At 51.2% G+C, this 18029-nt stretch overlaps 3 protein-coding genes across 15 annotated transcripts in view; 2 read left to right on the top strand and 1 right to left on the bottom strand.

Moving 5' to 3' along the window:
• The window catches only part of NSD3 (nuclear receptor binding SET domain protein 3), a 36986-nt gene extending 31655 nt beyond the window's left edge, over positions 1-5331 (top strand). For all 10 annotated transcript variants that reach the window (XM_031602196.2, XM_031602195.2, XM_090125677.1 and 7 more), the window contains one exon: positions 222-5331. In XM_031602196.2, coding sequence (XP_031458056.2) covers positions 222-463 — 242 coding nt within the window. In that variant the 3' untranslated portion in view covers positions 464-5331. The remainder of the gene's footprint in view (positions 1-221) is intronic.
• On the top strand, positions 880-8365 carry PLPP5 (phospholipid phosphatase 5). 4 transcript variants are annotated; one of them, XM_090125684.1, is made up of 8 exons: positions 880-962; positions 5589-5697; positions 5982-6072; positions 6340-6403; positions 6740-6864; positions 6962-7132; positions 7224-7435; positions 7538-8345. In XM_090125684.1, the coding sequence occupies exons 2-7, from the start codon at positions 5593-5595 to the stop codon at positions 7391-7393; spliced, it is 726 nt and encodes a 241-aa protein (XP_089981810.1). In that variant the 5' UTR covers positions 880-962; positions 5589-5592; the 3' UTR covers positions 7394-7435; positions 7538-8345. The 4 variants fall into 4 exon arrangements, with proteins under 4 accessions (XP_089981810.1, XP_031458068.1, XP_089981809.1 ...); XM_031602208.2 differs by lacking the exon at positions 880-962 and adding an exon at positions 2997-3125; XM_090125683.1 differs by lacking the exon at positions 880-962 and adding an exon at positions 5347-5519 and having other exon boundaries at positions 8104-8365.
• A 1333-nt stretch (positions 8366-9698) lies between these two features.
• Positions 9699-16859, bottom strand: DDHD2 (DDHD domain containing 2). The gene is made up of 17 exons (XM_090125680.1): positions 16086-16859; positions 14988-15178; positions 14169-14258; positions 13914-14034; positions 13489-13578; positions 12539-12674; positions 12096-12304; positions 11908-11975; positions 11675-11794; positions 11391-11486; positions 11172-11291; positions 10921-11076; positions 10747-10849; positions 10504-10668; positions 10257-10419; positions 10031-10148; positions 9699-9821 (listed from the first exon to the last, which is right to left on the bottom strand). The coding sequence occupies exons 1-16, from the start codon at positions 16273-16275 to the stop codon at positions 10058-10060; spliced, it is 2109 nt and encodes a 702-aa protein (XP_089981806.1). The 5' UTR covers positions 16276-16859; the 3' UTR covers positions 9699-9821; positions 10031-10057.
• Positions 16860-18029: the final 1170 nt, after the last annotated feature.

Consider the following 18029-nt stretch of genomic DNA (forward strand, 5'->3'; position numbering starts at 1 on the left):
AGGTCACCACCCACAAATCATGTGATAGATCATGTGTTATGTGCTTTTTTGTTGTAAGCATGGAAGCTTTCCTCAAAATAGCTTATTTGCTGGAGGGAGAAGTAAACAGTGTCTTAACACCAAGAGCAACTCGAATTCGAGTTTTCAGTGTTTTTTCTTTATTTCTCATTGAAGCTCAACCTCCTGTCTCTCTCTCTTCTCCCTTCCCCTTCTATCTTCAGGAAAGTGGGAATGTCCGTGGCATCAGTGTGACATCTGTAGCAATCCTGCAGTTTCGTTCTGTGAGTTCTGCCCTCATTCTTTCTGTAAGGATCACGAGAAAGGAGCCCTGGTGGCATCGGCACTGGACGGCCGTCTCTGCTGCTCCACACACGACCCCAAATCTCCCGTGGCACCTGAGTACTGGAACAAGATAAAATGCAAATTGGAACCTCAGAATCCTGTAGAAGAAGCAAAGGAGTGAATTTTTGTTTAAAAACAAAAAAAAACAACAAGGGAGGGAAGAAGAAGAGGGGCAAATAGGCGATGCTTGAAGAGACTGCTATGACACATTCAATCTGTATCATCGGCGCTGTCTTGTGTGAACTGGGAGTGGGACCACTTACCCTTAACCAAGCAGAAGCAGGCAGTGGTGTTTGTTTTTTATTGTTTGGTCTTTTACCCTTGAATGTGCTACAAGCAGCTCTTTCTGTTGGAAAACAAACGTCTCGGCCTTCTAAAGCAAACAGTAGACCTTTTGACAGTGAAACGAATATTCTGTTTAAAGATGTTCAAGTGTAGAAAACAAAGCATAGCAACATATTTATTTATTTAATTTTTAAAGGATGTTGAAGATCTGGTTTGGATCAGTCAGCGTGTCTTTAAAAAAACAAAAACAAAAACAAAACAACAGCGAAGCCAACATAACTCCTACGTCTAGTTTACAAAAAGAACAAACCCTCCCTGCGCTGTGTAACATTCAGGTATCGTGAAGACAAATGTGGGTTTCAGACCAGGTGACTGAAATGCCTCCATTCCGTACTTATTTTTAAAGGCAGGTTGTATATCATGTTAACTTGTGAATATTGCTGTAAAGCTTTTCCTGTGAGAAATAATGTGTATGGCTCTTTGGGAGTGCTTGTAACACAAGTGCTGATGTTTTAAGGAGGAAGGGTGTAGTTGCTTGCTGGAGAGCTGTAATTGGTGGTGTTTGCAGACAGGTGGAAATTCAGAAGGAGCTGAATTGCACAGTGGTCATTTCTTTACTAGGAAAGCCTTCCTAGTTAGGAGAGCTCCTGGCCTTGGTCGCACTGCAGCACACAGAACTGAGGTCAGCATGCTGCCCTGGGAGCACTGCCTCTGACTGCTTTTGGTGGAGGATTGTTCTGTGTGTGGATTTGTCATCTGCCAAGTTGTGCACTTGTTTTATGGCTGTTATGTTATTGTGAATCTTTATTGCTTTCTTCTCAGACTCCCATTGGCTCCAGAGGAAATTCGAGTGCTTAAGGAATCCAACCCATCTTCATGTTTCTTTTGATTTGAATATTTATGTTTGTAGTGAAAAAGATTTTCTGACTTTATAATGTTCACTGTTAATGGAGCTAAGAAAAGCAAGTTAGTCCCCTACAGCACTTCATCCATAACAGAGTGTTTGCTGTGCTAGGTAATAGGATTCACAGCAGCCACCCTCAGCCTGGTGGGATGTTTGTGTGTTTTGTATTTCCTTTGTTAATCTGCAGGGGAGCAGGCTGCTTCAATGAGGCTCCTGAGTTGGCTTAGGTAGGCTCCTGCTCCAGATTTTCTTCTGCAAACCTTTCCTATCCTGCAATCCTCAAGCAAGGAGCTTAGAGGGATTAGTTTCTCCAGGCTGAAGTTGGTCTTTGGTGAATCTCCTCCCCTAGCCTGCAACCTTTCCAAGTGCTGCAGTCAGCGTGCTTTGGCTGTGTGCTGGTGCTGGCTTTTTGCTAATGGCTCTTGGAGGTTGCCTTGAACAAAAGGAATTAATTTTAAGTGTTGCTGGCATCTGGCTAAATCCGAGCCTTTGAGTTAATTCTCGAGAACCCTGTCTCTGGGAAACTGCTGACATAAACCTGCAGGAACGTGGTGACTTCTCAGCCTGAGAAAACAGGCGAGGAAGGCACACGTGGGATTGTGGAGCTTGTCTTGCTTCTGGCTGCTGTCCTTCTCATTCTCAAACTTATGTATGGGAAGGGAAAAAAAAAAGTTTGTGCACTTGTGAAGTTACAAAATACACTACAGTCCCTCGAAGCAGCCATGGTGCCAAGCAGCTGATCTGTCAGTGCACCTCTGAGCAGGCTGAGCCTTGCTGCAGCCTGTGGGTGTTCAGGGGGCACAGCAGTGCCAGTGCTGCTGGGCTCAGCTGATGGCACAAGAGGGCTGGTGGGAATATAAAGCACTTCTCGTGGTCCATGCTACAGTGAATGTCTGAAACACTAATCTTGCTTGAAATATTTTTTACAAAAATATTTACGGAAAGAATTTTATTTTTCTGAACGTTTTGTGTGATAAATGTCTCTTTTTAAGCTCTTACTGGGGGGTGTTTCACCTCTTCAGAGATTCCAAACGCAGCCGTTGCTGCGGTGTCTGTAAGGCTTGATGTGTTTACTTTATTTTATTTATTAGTCTTGGTAGTGTTGAACTAATTTTCTCTTGGGAAGTCAGAGCATTCCAATGATTACAAATGTGTTGTAGTGTGAGTGCACCTCACTCTGTGTCCATGGGGACGTGCTGAGGTGTGCTGATGCCAGAAGCCTTCACAGCTGTTGGAGATGGCAGTGAGCAGAACACAGCTGGAGAGCATTAATTGCCACGTGAAACCTGTTGCTGTGATGTACTGCTATGCTGCATAGCACAGAATGTGAAGGTTTGCAAAAGGCTTTAAAAAACTTCTGAAATGCTGTGAATTGGGGCCTGCTGCTACTCCTGTGCCATGCCACTTGATTCCTGGCTAACTTTTTTCTCAAACTTCTTACAGGTGCTCCTTTTTTCCACCAAAAAAAAAAAAAAGTAATAATGATAGCCAGCAGCTGGGCTTGGACTCAAAAGGGAAAGCAGGAAATTGGTTTGTAAGCTTGTGCAGCTCACGAACAAAAGTCAGAACTGGATGTCACACTACTGAAGAGAAGGTGAATCTTTCTCATATCAGCCTTTAAGATTTTAGGAAGTACCTAATTCAGAATAGCTTGATAGCTGTGCTGAGTTTGTTCTGTATGCCAAATGCAGGGCTTTAAAACACACCTTTTCAACCACATCCTGGTAAATGTGGGAGTGCAATTCCTTTGTATAGGGATTGTATAGGATGTGACAGATATATGTTGTGATTAACTGGCATCAGCTGCTGGATTCCATCTGTGTGGTCTCAGGAATGAGGGGAGCAGTGCTGGGCAGCTTGGCCACAGGTGCAAAGGCCTGAAGGAAATCCCCAGAGCTGCTGCTGATGTCATTGAGGTGTGCAACCTTTTGTTCCTTGGCTGGGACATGCAATCATGCTTCTCCCTTACTTTTGTCTTACTTTTGGAGGGAGTGCTGTGCTTCAGCTGCACAGCCGACCCCAGACCTGCAGCCCGTGCTCTCTGTAATGTGCAGCATCTGAGCTGCTCTGCTAAGTTAGCAGGACTTTGGTGTTTACTGGACTCTGTGCTCTGCAGCACGCACCTTTGTGCAGCGTGGGTGTTCTGCAGATCACAACCAAATGGTGCAATGGTCAATTACTGCAATTTCCTGCACACGTGACACAAGCATTAATTATTGTAGCTTTCAGATTCATCAGACTTGTCCTGTCAATGGACTGTAAGGATCAAAGGCATTATTTGCAGCTCAGGAAGGATGGCATGATGATGATTTTATGGGCAAATTCCCTTCTCTGGTCACCACCACGGTCTGAGAGAATTACAGTGGAGTAATGGGGCTGGAATGTAGAATTTTGGCCTTTCTTCTAAAACCTTGTTATCTTTGTTTCAGGATAGAACGAGAAGACACAATTACTAGATGTAATTAACAATGAGCATAGAATCTGTATATATTGAGACTTTACAGAACTATGGGGTGGGTGGGGAGGAGGGTGGGAGGAGGGGACGTCCAGCGCTGGTACGAAGTGGTCACTTTAACATGAAACCTCTGCCTCATTGAATTCAGGGTTTAATGTACTTGAAGCTCTGCATTCCTTATCCAGCTTTTTTTTTTTTTAATTTATACATCCTTTGTTTTGTATACGGCATTGAAGATGTGTTCACCTCCCTGCTGTCAGCTCTGCTCCTGTGGCACATGGACTCTGCGGTGCCGCCTGAGCAGCGATGGCCATTTTGTGTTTGGTCTCAGCTTTTCCCCCCTCACCCCCCCCTGCGTTACCTTCGTGTAGCAAAATGGTTTGCACTTCTGATACACTCCTATCCTTTGGATGTATTCACAATGTTGTTCTAAGGAGGAAGAAAGAAGCTGTTTCCTGTTGTATCGTGTTGCTGAGCGGCGGATTCGGGTCCATGTGCTCCAGCCAGGGGCTCTCATTGCTGGAGAAGGGGGGAACTGAGTGGAGATCTGAGCTTTGCACAGGAGATTAATGGGAATGAATGGGAATTAATCTCCTTTGCACAGGTAATTAATGTGAAAACAAAAGGGTGCACAGCATGCATGATTCCGTGCCGGCTGTGAGCTCTTGGTCCCTTCTCCAGGTGAGGATGGGAGCCCTGCACTCTCTGCTCTGTGTCTATTTGGTGCCACTTCTCCTATCTCACAAAATGAAGGGAATGGCAACGACTGCCTGCGGGGATCCTGGGCCTCACCGCCGACCTTCACAGCGTTGTCATTTCTGTCCACTTTGTTCCTCTGTACCAAACTTTGTAGGTTCTGTGAGACGTTCTTTTAACGAAATCACTTTCAGTCTTTACCTGCAATGCATCAGCAAGTCACCGAAGTCACTCTAGAGCTGGGAAGCCAACCCGGAGCTCCGGGTGCTGTTCTGGGGTGTTACTGTACCATGGTTGGTGTTTTGCCACATAGGCTTTTTGAGAAATACCATTTTTGGGGGTTGTGTCGTTCGGCCTACGTTCTCTTGCATAGTGTGAAGCCTGTAAAGCTCGGTTACCCTGTACATAGGTAGCTTATTGTCAGCCAGTTCTAGCGTACTTAGCCTTGCCTGTAATATTTTAGCTTCTTACTGAATGTGTGTGATGGTAGAACATATAATTTTTGTACATTATATTTACTGAGATGTTGCCTTTTTTATTTTACAAATACTTTGGAATTCAGATGTGTTTTTGCTTCCGTGAGGATTCATTTGGAAAGGTTTTTAAATGACATTCCACCGATTTGAACTTTTTGCTTGAGGTTGACTTCAATAAATCGTTCTGAATGTTCCAACACCGGCCGCTTCCCCCCTTTCTTCCGGGGCCGGGATTCGAACTCGCGGCGCCGCACTCCGACCCGGGGCGGGGCCACGTGGTGGTGGGCGCCATGCGGCGGGCGGGCGCGGCGGGGCTGGCGGCGGAGGCGGCGGTGCGGGCGATGCTGGCGGCGGTTTGCGCGTAAGTGCCGGGCTGCGGGGTTCCGCTCCGTGCCCCGCAGATGCCCGCAGCCGTCATTTCCCTCCGCAGGGTGATGGAGCTGCTGCCGCCCTTCCAACGCGTGGTGCAGCCCGAGGAGATGTGGCTCTATCGGAATCCCTACGTGGAGGCGGATCGCGTTCCCACGGCGCCGATGTTTGTAAGTGCCGCGGTTCCTGCGCTCCATTTGCCTTCGTTTGTCAGCTGTTGTTTTAAAGCAAAGCTACGAGCACAAAGCCTTGCAGATACCTGCGGTTCTCGCCTGAAGTCACTGCGAGCGCAGCGCTCTTGCAGCAGCACAGCCATTTTTTTGTAGTCCTTTTAGCCCTTACCATCCAGAATTGCCCTTTGGGTTTGAACTGAGCTTACAGATACCCCTGAGAACTCATCGTTGTGTGTTTAGTTGCTCTGCTAACACTGGGCCGTTTTTTCCCTTTGCTGCAGTTCATTGCATTGCTGTCTCCAGTGCTGCTCATCATCTTGGCCCGGCTGTTCCTGGGTGCTGACCACGAGGATACACAGGAGGCGTGCCTGGGTGAGCAGCTCCGGGCCAGCAGGGCTGTCTGGGGGGAGAGGGGGGATTTAGGGAGCCCGGGGTGGTCTCATAGGTTAATCCTTCCCAGGACACAAACATTGTGCTGGGGTGTTAAAGCTGAGCGATCCAGCTCCAACTTGTCCATGTAGACCTCAGTGTTGCATGGGATGTGCCTGATGAGCAGTCAGGCACAGAACGTTGCAAGCTGAGCACAAGCAGCTCAGGCAGCCTGTGTGGGGCTGATGCGAGCTCTCTGCTCTCTCCCAGCTGCCAGCCTTGCTCTCGTCCTCAATGGAGTCTTCACCAACAGCCTGAAGCTCGTGGTGGGCAGGTGAGGAGCTCTGGGCTGTGTAGGATGGGATGTGCAGTGTTGAAGGTAGAAGAGGAGGAGGAAGGGCTGGATGCTGGAATTTGGATGTGCTCAACCTGAAACAAAAGCTTGTTTTTGTAGTTGTATAGATGTAGTATTAGAGCAATGCTGTTCTCCAGGCATCATTTAGATGGGCACAAAGAGGCCTGCACCAGGGTTGGGGTGACTGCATGCTATGGTTGGGGTGGCAAAACATCACCCTGGAAGACTGTGCCCCATGCTGGTGAGGGGACATTGAGGCTCCAAGCATCCCACAGAGTGTGGGGCAACGTGCTCTGCTCTGCTCCTCTGCCCCAGGCCAAGGCCAGACTTCTTCTATCGCTGCTTCCCAGATGGACGAGTGAACACAGAGCTGACCTGCACAGGTGACCCCAGCCTGGTGGCTGAGGGACGCAAAAGCTTTCCCAGTGGGCACTCCTCATGTAAGTTCTGGGTGCCCAGAAAGCAGTGAGCAGGAGCCTGCGGGGAGGACAGCATAGCTTTGCTGTCACACACACCATTCTGTGACCTTCCTTCCAGTTGCCTTTGCTGGCCTCGCCTTCTGTGCCTTCTACCTGGCTGGGAAACTGCACTGCTTTGCTCCTGGCCGGCGAGGCTCAGCGCTGCAGCTCTGTGCTTTCCTCCTCCCCCTCTTCATCGCCACACTCATCGCCGTGTCCCGTACCTGTGACTACAAGCATCACTGGCAAGGTGGGTCAGCTGTGATGCCCAGGGCTGGAGCAGCCTGCTGCTCTGGGGCTGTGAAGGTGAAGGGAGGTAACTTTCCTGGCCTTGCCTGCAGATGTTCTGGTTGGCTCAGCAATGGGCTTTGTGCTGGCGTACCTCTGCTACAGGCAGTACTACCCTCCTCTGATGGACTCCGTGTGCCACAAACCATTTCTGTCTATATCTAAACAACTGCCAGCACACCAAGAAAAGCCTGCAGCTTCCAGCTTTCACCTGGATATTTAGTGATGTCACTCTGTATTCTGCTGGCACCTCTTCTTCTGCACCGTGAGTATCAGGGCAGGGAAAGGCTGGCTGTGGCTCACAGGATGTGTCTCAGGTTGGTAAGCTGTCCTGCTCAATGGGTGTCTGTGGCTTCATTTCAATTAGTTCTGTAGGTGTCCCTTCCTTTGGGCCTGCTGGGAAGTGAGATCAGCTTCAGCACATGAGCCTGCAGGGCAGCCCGGCTTCAGAAGGTCCTACATTGAAAACTGAAGAAATGTGATGATGTGGTGTGACATGGCTGTGGGTATCCCTGGGTCGGTCTGCAGCAAAGCACAGTCAGGTCTCCCTTCAGTGCAGCTGAGCTGGCCCCATCCCTTCCCATGGGATGCGTGTGTCAAAGTGAAGGGCAGAACCTGTTGTGTTGCCAGGGTTAAATGCATCTCATCAGTCAGAGATGAACTAATTTGGAGTAATGAACGCAAAGCTGCAGCCTTTAACCGTGGATTGAGTGGGTGAGACAGAAGATGCAACTAGCATGATTGTTATTTGTGTTATTGTGCTGGCTCTTTTTTTCTTCTTAATTTGGCAAATAAAGGAGTTTAAATTTTAATGAACTGTGGCACCAAAAGCTTCCTTTAGTGGCTGGGTCTGGGACCATATAAGCCAACGCACCTGGGTATGTCTGCATGGCTTCCTAGGCAGGTGCTTATTTGCTATCTTTCTCCTTGCAGCTTTAACACAGTTGTAAGGAGGAATCTAAGCACAGCTTTCTGGCAGGACTGCTGTAGGTTAATGGTTTCTCAGTAATCTCCACCATCCATGGGAGTGTTCTGTGTCACACGCGCGTGTGCAAACTGCAAGGTGAGACCAGCAGAGCGAGAGATGTGTGCCTCTGCCTCTCAAGCTCAGCAAACAACAGTAACTGATGTGTCATCAGTTTGGGCCCCATCAGCCCCACGTAACCCTGCAGCCTTAGAAGAACTTACAGACACTGCTTTTCTTTCCCTTCAAATTATACAAACGTAAATTCTTCGACCCACTCCTCTCCCTCTCCCCCAAATGCATCACAGTCATCTGTTTATTTGTTTTGGCTTTTACTGGAAAAGACATTAAATAACATTTAAAACGTATTTAATCTTTTTTTTCTTAACAAAGTGCATAACTTAAAAAAGCTGGTCACGAGTGTCCCATGTTAAGACTGTTCCTTTTCTTACTCCCATAGGAGGCGTTTAGCAATCGGTAACTCAGACTCTGAAGGAGCAGAATATCTGCTTCTGCAGTCAAGTAAATGAACAGCTTCAGTTCCTTTGGGCTGGGAGGAGGTTGGAGGCTGCAAACAACACCTTTTGAATAGTGCAAATAACGAAATACAACAGAGGACAAACAAATGGATGCTATGGAAACAAGGCTTGTTACCCCATGCAGGGCAGAAGTCAGTGGGAGGGAGGTGGCTCTTTCCAAAGGCTGCAGTGACCTTACATGCCACTGAAACATCTCCCCCTGCCTGCTCTGAGGCTCCAGCTGCAGGTCTGGCAGTGGTTTGGATCACAGGGAACTGATCACCTGGGGCTCTCTGTTGCCCTTGGAGGAGAGCTAACACAAAGCAGCAAGCTGCAGGCTGTGCTGCTTGCTGGACTACTTGAATCTCTTCAGTGGAGTCACTGATGAGGCAGTGCTCAGACCCAACAGATCTGGGCTCTGCACCATTTGCTGTACTTGCCAACAAAACCACTGGCTGGAACCTGATGGGTATGAGATCCCTGCAGTCACTTTGAACTCAGCACTGCTGCGTGCTCCTGCAGAGCAGAGGAGGGCTGTCCCTACAGGGCCGGCTGCCTGGAGCAGCTGCTTTCCCCAATCCAGTTTGGATTTGGAGGTAAAGCTTTCCTGGGGTGCTGTTCACGTGGCCATGAGCAATGGTCCTTATCTGCACCTCCCAAAGGCTGCAGCACTCCAGCCCAGTGCTACAGCAGGAGAGCAGTGCCTCATCCTTCTCCCATGAGAAGTCAGCATCTCCTTTGCTCAAGGCTGCTATTGCTCTCTCCATGCTGTGTGTTTAAGGCTTTTATTTCTCAAGGTCCCAAGCTAAGAGTATCCTTGCTAAGCCCACAGCTGGGTTCAGGCCCTTGTATTGCATTTCCTAGCCCAAGCAGCTGTCTGCATCAGTACTGCAAAGCCTGTGTGATAACCTACAAGGTGGGCAGACGAGTTCAGGGCTGACAGCACGTGTTGCCACAGGGAGTCACAGTGTAAGTGCTGTGTGTGTGTTAGCAGAAGTGGGTTTTGTTTGGTTGTTTTTTTTTTTCCTACCCAAAATGGAGGAAAACCATCTTTATCTCCAGGCAGCAGCAAGTACTGGGGAAGCAGCATGCGGGGCACAGCAGCAGAGGAGAGAGGAAGGCAGAGAAGAAATCTGAACTTTCCTGGTGAGTACTCAATTGAATTGTATCTAAGAAAGCAAAGGGAGAACACTGGAGTAAATCTTGTGTCTGATGTGCTTTTGTGCATGATAAAAGAGGAAGGAAGCCCTGTGTGCTGACAGGCCAAAAGCAAGCCCAACCAGCACTGTAAATAAGGAACATTATTCCCTCCAATGGACTGTATGTCCTCTAGGGTCTCCTAGGAAAGTTGGAAGTGTAGGCATGTAAGGTGACTTACAAGAAGTGGTTGAACAGCACGGGGTGGTCATTGGCTTCCTGGCAAAGGTTGGTCCAACGTAACACCTATTGTCTGGTAGATCTCCTTCAGAACCAGCAGAACAGTGTCCTCTGACTCCCTGCAAGTGGGGGCATGAGCATCTCATCACCTTGGTGTTAAGAATGGCAGCATTCTGCCTACAGCAGACACGAATCTGAAGCTTGATGACAGTTAGGCAGGAGCTTACCAATAGCAGAGATGCCCTTGCAGTGCAAATAAATATTCATTAAAGCTCTCAATGGGTTTTTCCTGGAGCACGTAGTCGATGCGATTCCCCCTGTTCAGCTTCCCCACGTTAATGAGGGAGGGATCCTCCTTTGCTGGCACCGGTGCCTCCTCTGGCTTTGGATCTGGAGGAAGGAACAGCAGTTTGTCTCAGCAGCAGCACACAGCGAAGCACTGCCTGGTGCTCCCCCAGCCCTGTGCCCACTCACCTGGCTGCTTCTCTGTGCTCTCCTCTGTCTCTGCCTCCCCTTCACTGCTTGTTCCCTCCACAGCTGCCAGTGGGGCGCGGGTGAAGGACTGCCAGGCCACCCGCAGGGACCCCAGCAGGTTGTTCTTCAGATCCACACTCATACGTGTCAGCCCCTCTTTCAGCTCTGCAAGGCAAGGGCTGCTCTCAGGCACGGGGCTGTTAACTTTGGCTGGGGTTGAGGGGTGGCCGTGTGCATCCTTACCGAGGTGCATCCTCTTCCTGCCTTTGTGGTGTGGGAGCAGCATGGGCTCAAATTCCAGATCTGGGACAATCATGGGCTCAATCCTGTATGCCACTGGGTCGAACTGTGGGGAGAGCAGTGAGCATGGGCTGAGCACAGTGCCTCGCATCAGAGGGCTGCAGCTCTTATACCTACAGGATGAAAGATGTTGAAGAAGCCCTTGCAGGTAGGCAGGCTGTAATCTGGGTTGATCCGCTTCACTCCTCGCACCGTGAGGAACATCCCAATGGGAGACCCAAAAGCAAAGAAGATGGTGGGCTTGTAGAGCAGCTGAGGGTAGTTGGCAGAGACCTACAGAGAGAGAGGGGAGGGTTGGGTTTGTTTCATGAGACACGTTCTGTGCTGGTGTGGTGCTGTGATCCCACTGCTCCCAGCTCAGCTGTTACCTGGCCCAGACTGATGTCTGGGTATGGGCCATCCCTGCTGGCAGTGGTGCTGTGCTGCCTGGCAGTGCTGTGTTCTTTGGTGTCCTGCAGAACACAGAGGAGCCCCAGTGAGGGCAGGTCCTGCAGAATGGTGGAACTGGGCTGCATGGGGACCCTGCACGAGTCTGAGCTGAGTGGTGTGGCTGGGATGAAGGAGTCTGAGCCATGCAGAAGCCATACCTGCATCTCCCTCCTGGAGCTGATATAATGGAGGAGCTTCATTCGTGGTCCTAAGGGAATTCCCATTTCTTCAAGGTTTTTCTCTCCACACAAGAACTAGAAAGTAAGCAATGCAGATAGTAGCACACACCGCTCTGCTCCTATGCAGTCAGACCTTTGTTCTTTGTCCTCCTGCTGTGCTAAGAGACATTTTGTGTGCAGGTGACTCAGTAATGGGAAGACGCACCCAAGGAGGGAAGAAAAACAAAGAAATGCAATGACAGCAAAACAGCAGAGCTGCTCACCAGCGCTTCCCCATCTATTTTCTCCTTCTCAAAAGCAGGACAGTACTCAGACAGATCCAACTTCTTCAGGATTTCTTTTACTTCCTCAGCCCCCCTGCTGCTTGAAGTCACCTCGGATCCCTGCAAACAAAGCCCGCAGGGATTGTGCTTTTTTCTCTTTGTGCATTTCAGAATTTCTCTACCTTCCCATGCAGGTGCATGGGAACAGCTGTGCTCAGCTGCAGAGCTCGTACCTCCCTGCTGTGCTCATCCTCAGGAGCAGCCTTCTGGTTTGTCAGGAGATCAAACAAAATGAGGGACCCTAAAAACCAGGACAGAGCATCATTGGCTCATTAGGGAAAAACCTGAGGTGCTTCCCTTCTGGACTGGAAGGACCAGGACAGTCCTTGATCAACACAATGGGGACATCCATGGGACTTACCCAAGCTGTGACCTGCAATGGAAACTCCCCCTTTAAAGTCTGGGTTCCTCTGCAGGAAGAGAAGGTAGAGGCGGTTCATTTCTGAGGCCACCGTGTCCAGGATGGTCTGGCAATAGGTGGAGCTGTTGTAGAAGAAAGCATCCAGGATGGTGTCGTTGATGAAGTGACGCAGGCGGCTGATGCTCGGCAAAGTGATTCGCTCCAGGTCCCTGCGGGGGCAAAAAAGAGGAGAAAAAACTGCAGTCAGAGATGCCCGTGAGCCCTACCACATCTCTAAGGCAAAACTTAAATTCAGAGGAGGCCCGCTGCCATCCTGACATTGCAATTCTTCATTGGAGACCAAAGCCAAGCACCCAAGAGCCCCCATATAGGAGCGTAAGAGCTCCTCCATCCCAATGGCAGCAAAGAGAAGACAGCAGCCTCCCAGGGCTGTGGGCACTTACACGTCCACTCCAGTGGAGTGCAGGGAGCTGTGCCAATTAACAGGCAGGAATTCCACCCGGCCAATCTGCTGCTGCTCCTGTGCCTTCCTAAAATGTGCTTGCAGCATGCTTAGGGAAACGCTCCTGAAGTCGTTGACTGGAAAAAGGCATGAACTCTTAGCAAAGCAGCAGGGCTGCAGGGCAAGGCTTCTGCATCAACAACACGCTTAATAAGATAAAAGAAAAGATCATTACCGGGGGAAATCCCAGCAGGGTCTTTAATCTGCTGCTGCTGCCACCCTAAGACCTTGAATCTTTAACTACAAGCTCAAGGGAAGCTCCATGTCCTTACATGTGTGTTTACTGGATTTTGCTGCCCCATCTGTGACAAGCCTCCTGCCCCACGTGCAATGCTTTAACACAGCACACAGGGCAAGAAAAGCACTCTTAGGAACGTAAAGGAAGAAAAACAAATGTTGTGAAGATGCCTATTTTACAAGGGGAAGCCTGAGGGAGGAGAGATCACTCCATTTTGTGAAGGGACAGAGATCGATTTCTACGATTTTAATTGGGCAGCCTTGGAAACAGTTGTGCTGGATGAACGTATGGAAGAACAGACTGCATTCAAGCAGACGTAATCAGTTCCTGTGTCATTAGCTTAGCAGGTTTAGACAGCTGGAAAATCCACATCCAGTTTGGGAAACCCCATTTTTGAGCAGCAGCAGAATGCAATGATAAAAAAAAAAAACAAAACAGTTGCCCAAACCTTTCCAGACAGTGGGATTTAATGGGTTAGTGAGCATTTATTCACACTCCCCACTGCAGTCAGCAAATTGGGCCATGCAGTCTGACCAGCTGAGCGTCAGGATGGTTTGAATGCGCTCTGACAGCGTTTCTCATTGTCCACACTTTACCCTCAGCTAAAAACAACGTGTGGATGGGAGGAGCAGCCCTGCCTGGCTCCCACCTACCGCACTGCACGATGCTCCTGAAGCGGATGTCACACGCCGGGCCGATGCCATGCACCACAAAAACCAGGTGGTCGATCTGCAGAGGTTCTCCTGCAGGTAGAAAGAGGTCAGAACTCAGAGCCAGACACCACAGCTTGAAAAGGAACTGACCCAGTGACCCCACCTGCAGCTCTGACAGGCACCAGGTGGGGCAACATTCTGTTCTCTACTTCCCACACGCTTCAGTTTGCATAAGTACTTTCCCAAGTGGAAAATAAAGGGGTTAGACAGGAAGACGTGCCTGTCCTCACTGCCAGGATAGCTCACAGGGCTGGGTCACAGCTGCAGAGCAGGGAAAGGCTGAGCAACAGGCAGACACCAGCCTGGAGCTGAGAGCTGTGCTCCCTTCGTGCTGTAAGGGAGGCTCAAAGTTTACCCACGCTCACCGTTGGGGATTTCAGCAGCAATGTTCTCTACTCCTCTCTTCACAGTCCGAGGTCGTCCTTGTTCTGTAGGAGTTGAGCCCCAGTCATCCGAGGTGGCAACAGGGTGGTAGTGCACCATCAGCTGTAAGCAAGGAGGAATGATCAATGTGCTGCACTGTGTGCTGGAGCCAAGATGATCACCGGGCTCCCAGGAAGGCCAGCAAGAGGCATTCGTGGCCAAAGGCTTTCCCTGCCCGACCACCAGGCTCTGCTCACCTTGGGGTTGTGCAAAATGATGACTTCCCTGCTTGGGGATTCCAACTTCTTCTTCCATTCATCCAGGGTTACAGCAATCATGTATGCTTCCTGGGGAAAAGAACATCCTCTCTGAGTCAGTTGAGAGTATTCTTATGAATATTCAACCACTTGAGATATTTCCCACCCATTTTAAGTGCTGCTTTGTGAGAGAGGCATAGAAATCATCCAGGCCAAACTGGTGAGGCTACAGGATTATCTCCATATCGTCTGCTAAAGTTGCCAAAAAGCCACTGTTGTGGAATAGAAGCAGAAAGCTTTCCCACCAGAGTCATATATTTTCATACATCAAAATACAGATGACTAATTAGAGCAGAGAAAGCCCCCAGCTTTTGCAGCAGGGACCAGCAAGCATTCTGTGGGTCCCTGCTGCAATAAGAACTTGTTTCTTGCATCTGCAAAGCTGTGAGCAGAGTGAGGGTGACTGTCCTGTGACAACAGGAACCAAACTGCAGTAGTACCAGGCAGGGTCAGGGGGAAACACAGAACAAAGACAGCAGGGAGAGGCTGCAGGATGGGCCAGAGCTGCACGGCTGGCAAAGAACAACCAGGCATTGAGCAGAACGCTCTGGGATGGGGCAGAAGGGGAAGCAGAGGAGTATTTAGTTACGTTAATCAGCCGTGAAAATGCCGTGCCAAAGCCTCTTGTGAGTTCATGTCCTCAGGTGCAACAGCAGCGCCAGTGGCCCCATATGGAGTTTGGGATGTCGGGGCAGCGTTTGGCAATGAGAAGCAGAGGGGCTGTTGTTGGTGTGCTGTGTGCTCCCAGGGTGTGTTTACCTCCAATTCCTGGCTGAAACTCTCTGAGTAGGGGACGTATTTATTGTCCTTGTCTCCTTTGTAGAACCAGGTGCAGCGACGAACCTCAGACACCTCCTCCTCCCAAAACACTGCCAGGCGCTGCCTCTGCTTCAGGTGCACGTCGTACCTCCCGCCCGACGTCGGGACAACCACATCTCCTTTATCCTTCCCTGGGGAACAGAAGAGCCTAAGTGTGAGGGCCAAAAAGTTGAGCTGCCACGATGCTGCGTGCTGAACCAGAGAGAGGAGACTGCAGCACCTCTGCAGCTGCACACCACGAGAGAACAGCAACCATCAGTGCTGTCCATACAGCCCAGGAGGAGATGCCCAAAGCCAAACACCCCCAGGAGCAGCAGGTGAGAGGAAAGCACTGAGCTGTAAGCAGCCAACCTCCCTTCTAGCTTTGGGCACAGCCTTTCAGAGGCTTTCCCTGCCTGTGCCGAGGTGGCAACGTGTGAAATCGTGGCCCTGGGATCCTGTAGGACTGCAGATCTCCGTGTTCAAAGTGTTCCCCTCCAGAACTGAGAGCTCTGCTCAGATCCTAGCACAGCCCCCACTGCATGCCCTGCCCATGCTATCAATGTGAAGCAGCAGTGTCTCCTCGGACAGATCTCCCCGCTGCCATTTCTGCCCTCCTGCTCATGCTTTTGTCCCCCCCTTCAAAGGTGCTTTGCAACACAATGATGTATAATTTACAGCACGTGCCAAATTAACGAGGCCAGACCTTACATTCGCTGTCCGTTCACTTACAGCTCCAGCATTGGATGCACTGCCACCAAACACAAGTCTCTATTACAAATTCCAAAGGGGGAATGTTGCAACCCAGGCAGGAGCTGTGGGCTTTCCCTGTGCATCACCACCCTCCTTCCCTCGGGCACGCACCTGATGCTTCCCATTGACCTCACCGGGCCGGTTCCCCATCACACATGCAAGAGATGAAGTGTTTACAGCAGAAGGCTATTAAAGCACAGCCCTGACGGCTGAAGGCAACGGCTGCAGCACCATCCCCGTGTCCGATGGCATTGGCTGCATGCAGGCTGTGCTGGAGGCAGCCGGGGCTGCGCACGGCTCCCTTACCTGCACCGTGAGCCTCTTCCAGCCGCTCCGAGTCCTGAATGCTGAACGGAAGCCACCGTTCCCTCCCGCCGGTCACCTTGCAGTAAAACCAATGCGGAGCGACTGCTTCGTATCCATTCCCCGCGTCCAAATCCGCAGCATCGGCAGCGGTCCGCGAGGGCACCGTCGGATTTTGCTCCTGAGCAGACATGACGCTCCTGGACAAAAGGAAAAGACAGACGGATGGACGGAGCCGCGGATCTCTACACCCACCCGCACACGCTCCGCAACGGGAGGCCTCACTCCGCTTCCCCACCGCGTCCGCGCTTCCCTCCTCTCCCACGGACGGACACACCGACGTCGGCCGTTCGCGCACGTCGGGTGCGTCCGTCGCTCCCGCACCGCGCGGCTCCCCGGCCCGACCGGCGGCACGGCGCTGCTTCCCGGCCCCGCTCCCAGCCCGGCTCCTCGCTTCGCTCCGTTCTCCGCCCGCTCGGGGCGGCGCTTCCCCTCCCCGCCCCCGGCGCTGACTCCGTTCCGCGTTGCGCCTGCTCGTGGGGCCGGGCGGGGATCGGGGCGGTGCGCCCCGCACACGCGTGGATACCGCGGCCGTTTCACCCCGCGGGGGCCGCGATGACTCCGCGCCCGATTGCGGGGCCGGCGTTAATTAAAGACCAGCGTTAATTAATTACAGCCCTGAGCCGGATGCGCGGTTCGGGGCGGCGGTCCCTGCGGGGTTCTCCCGTGGCCGGGGACGCCGCGGTGTCCGTCGTGCTTTTTGAGCAGCTTATCATCATCCCCTTCCCCACCTTCAGCCAACCGTTCCCGCAGCGGGGGCTCAGCGCCGGAAGAGGAACCATTGCAAAGGAATTCGTTACCTGGATGAGTTTGACATCAAAACGCCCCCCAAAAGAGCTCCCCCCCCTCCCACCTCCCACCCCAATGCCGTGCGCGCACGCACGGCTTTTCCTACAAACGCCTATCAGGTATCAGATACCCTTCCTACTACATCGCTGCAGAAGGAAACCTTTGCCCCGACCCACGGAGCGCTGCCGACGCGGCGGTTTGTGTGCAGCTCTTCTGCTCTGCCTGCCTGCATTGCGGTGTCACCGCTCCGAGATAACCAGGGCTGCTCCACGTGTCTCCCTGCACGGGTAGAACCCACCGATCTCTTTATCTGACAGCGAGCGTTGGAGCAAAGAGGGGATGCAGGAGATGATGTGGGTTTGTTCCCTGTGCGATCCTGGCTGCTGAAATTGAAACAAATGTAAGAAAATAGTTTCACCCAGCTCCTCAAATTCTAAAGACCAAATCTGGCTTCTGACTTCACAGCCCTGGAAGCAGGGGCTGCCCATAGAAGCAGCAGCACTGTCAGCCCCGTTTGGCATTTGGATCTGCCCGGGTGATGCTCACACAACAGACAACAGGGGATGCTGCAGGGCCGACTGCAGCCATCTCACATCTGCTCCCCTTGGCTGCAGTGTGACTCACACGTACCAGTTTTTGCAAGAACAAATTCCAATCCTCGTTGAGATCCTACCCAAAAGGAATGAGAAGCTTTGTGCCAACGGCTGTGCCAATCCAATAGAAAACAAATGCGGTAATGGAGGAAGAAATTGGCTTTGGTAATTCCTTGGTAATTCCAGCTCCTTCCCACCCCTAGGGATGCCTCAGTGTGCCGACTGCTGCATGTGATTCAGACACGTCCAAAGAGCTGCAGAGGTCAATCCGTGCTTGCGCTCCATCGCTGCCCTGAGGGTGGCAGCCAAGAGTAAATCCCTTCCAAAAGGCAGCCAGCACTCCTGGAGTGGGGCTGCAGCACTCAGAGTCTGCACTGTCCCCCAGCAGCTCCATGTGCTCGTGTGCCACACTCACCCCTAAGCTCCACCTGCTGCTGCAGCCTGGCTGGGCTCTGCCTGCAGGGCAGCTCTAAGCTGAGCAATCTGCACACAACTTCCCCTTAAA

The sequence above is a fragment of the Phasianus colchicus genome, chromosome 27 (genome assembly GCF_987193195.1).
Source record: "Phasianus colchicus chromosome 27, bPhaCol1.hap1.1, whole genome shotgun sequence".
Lineage (NCBI taxonomy): Eukaryota > Metazoa > Chordata > Aves > Galliformes > Phasianidae > Phasianus > Phasianus colchicus.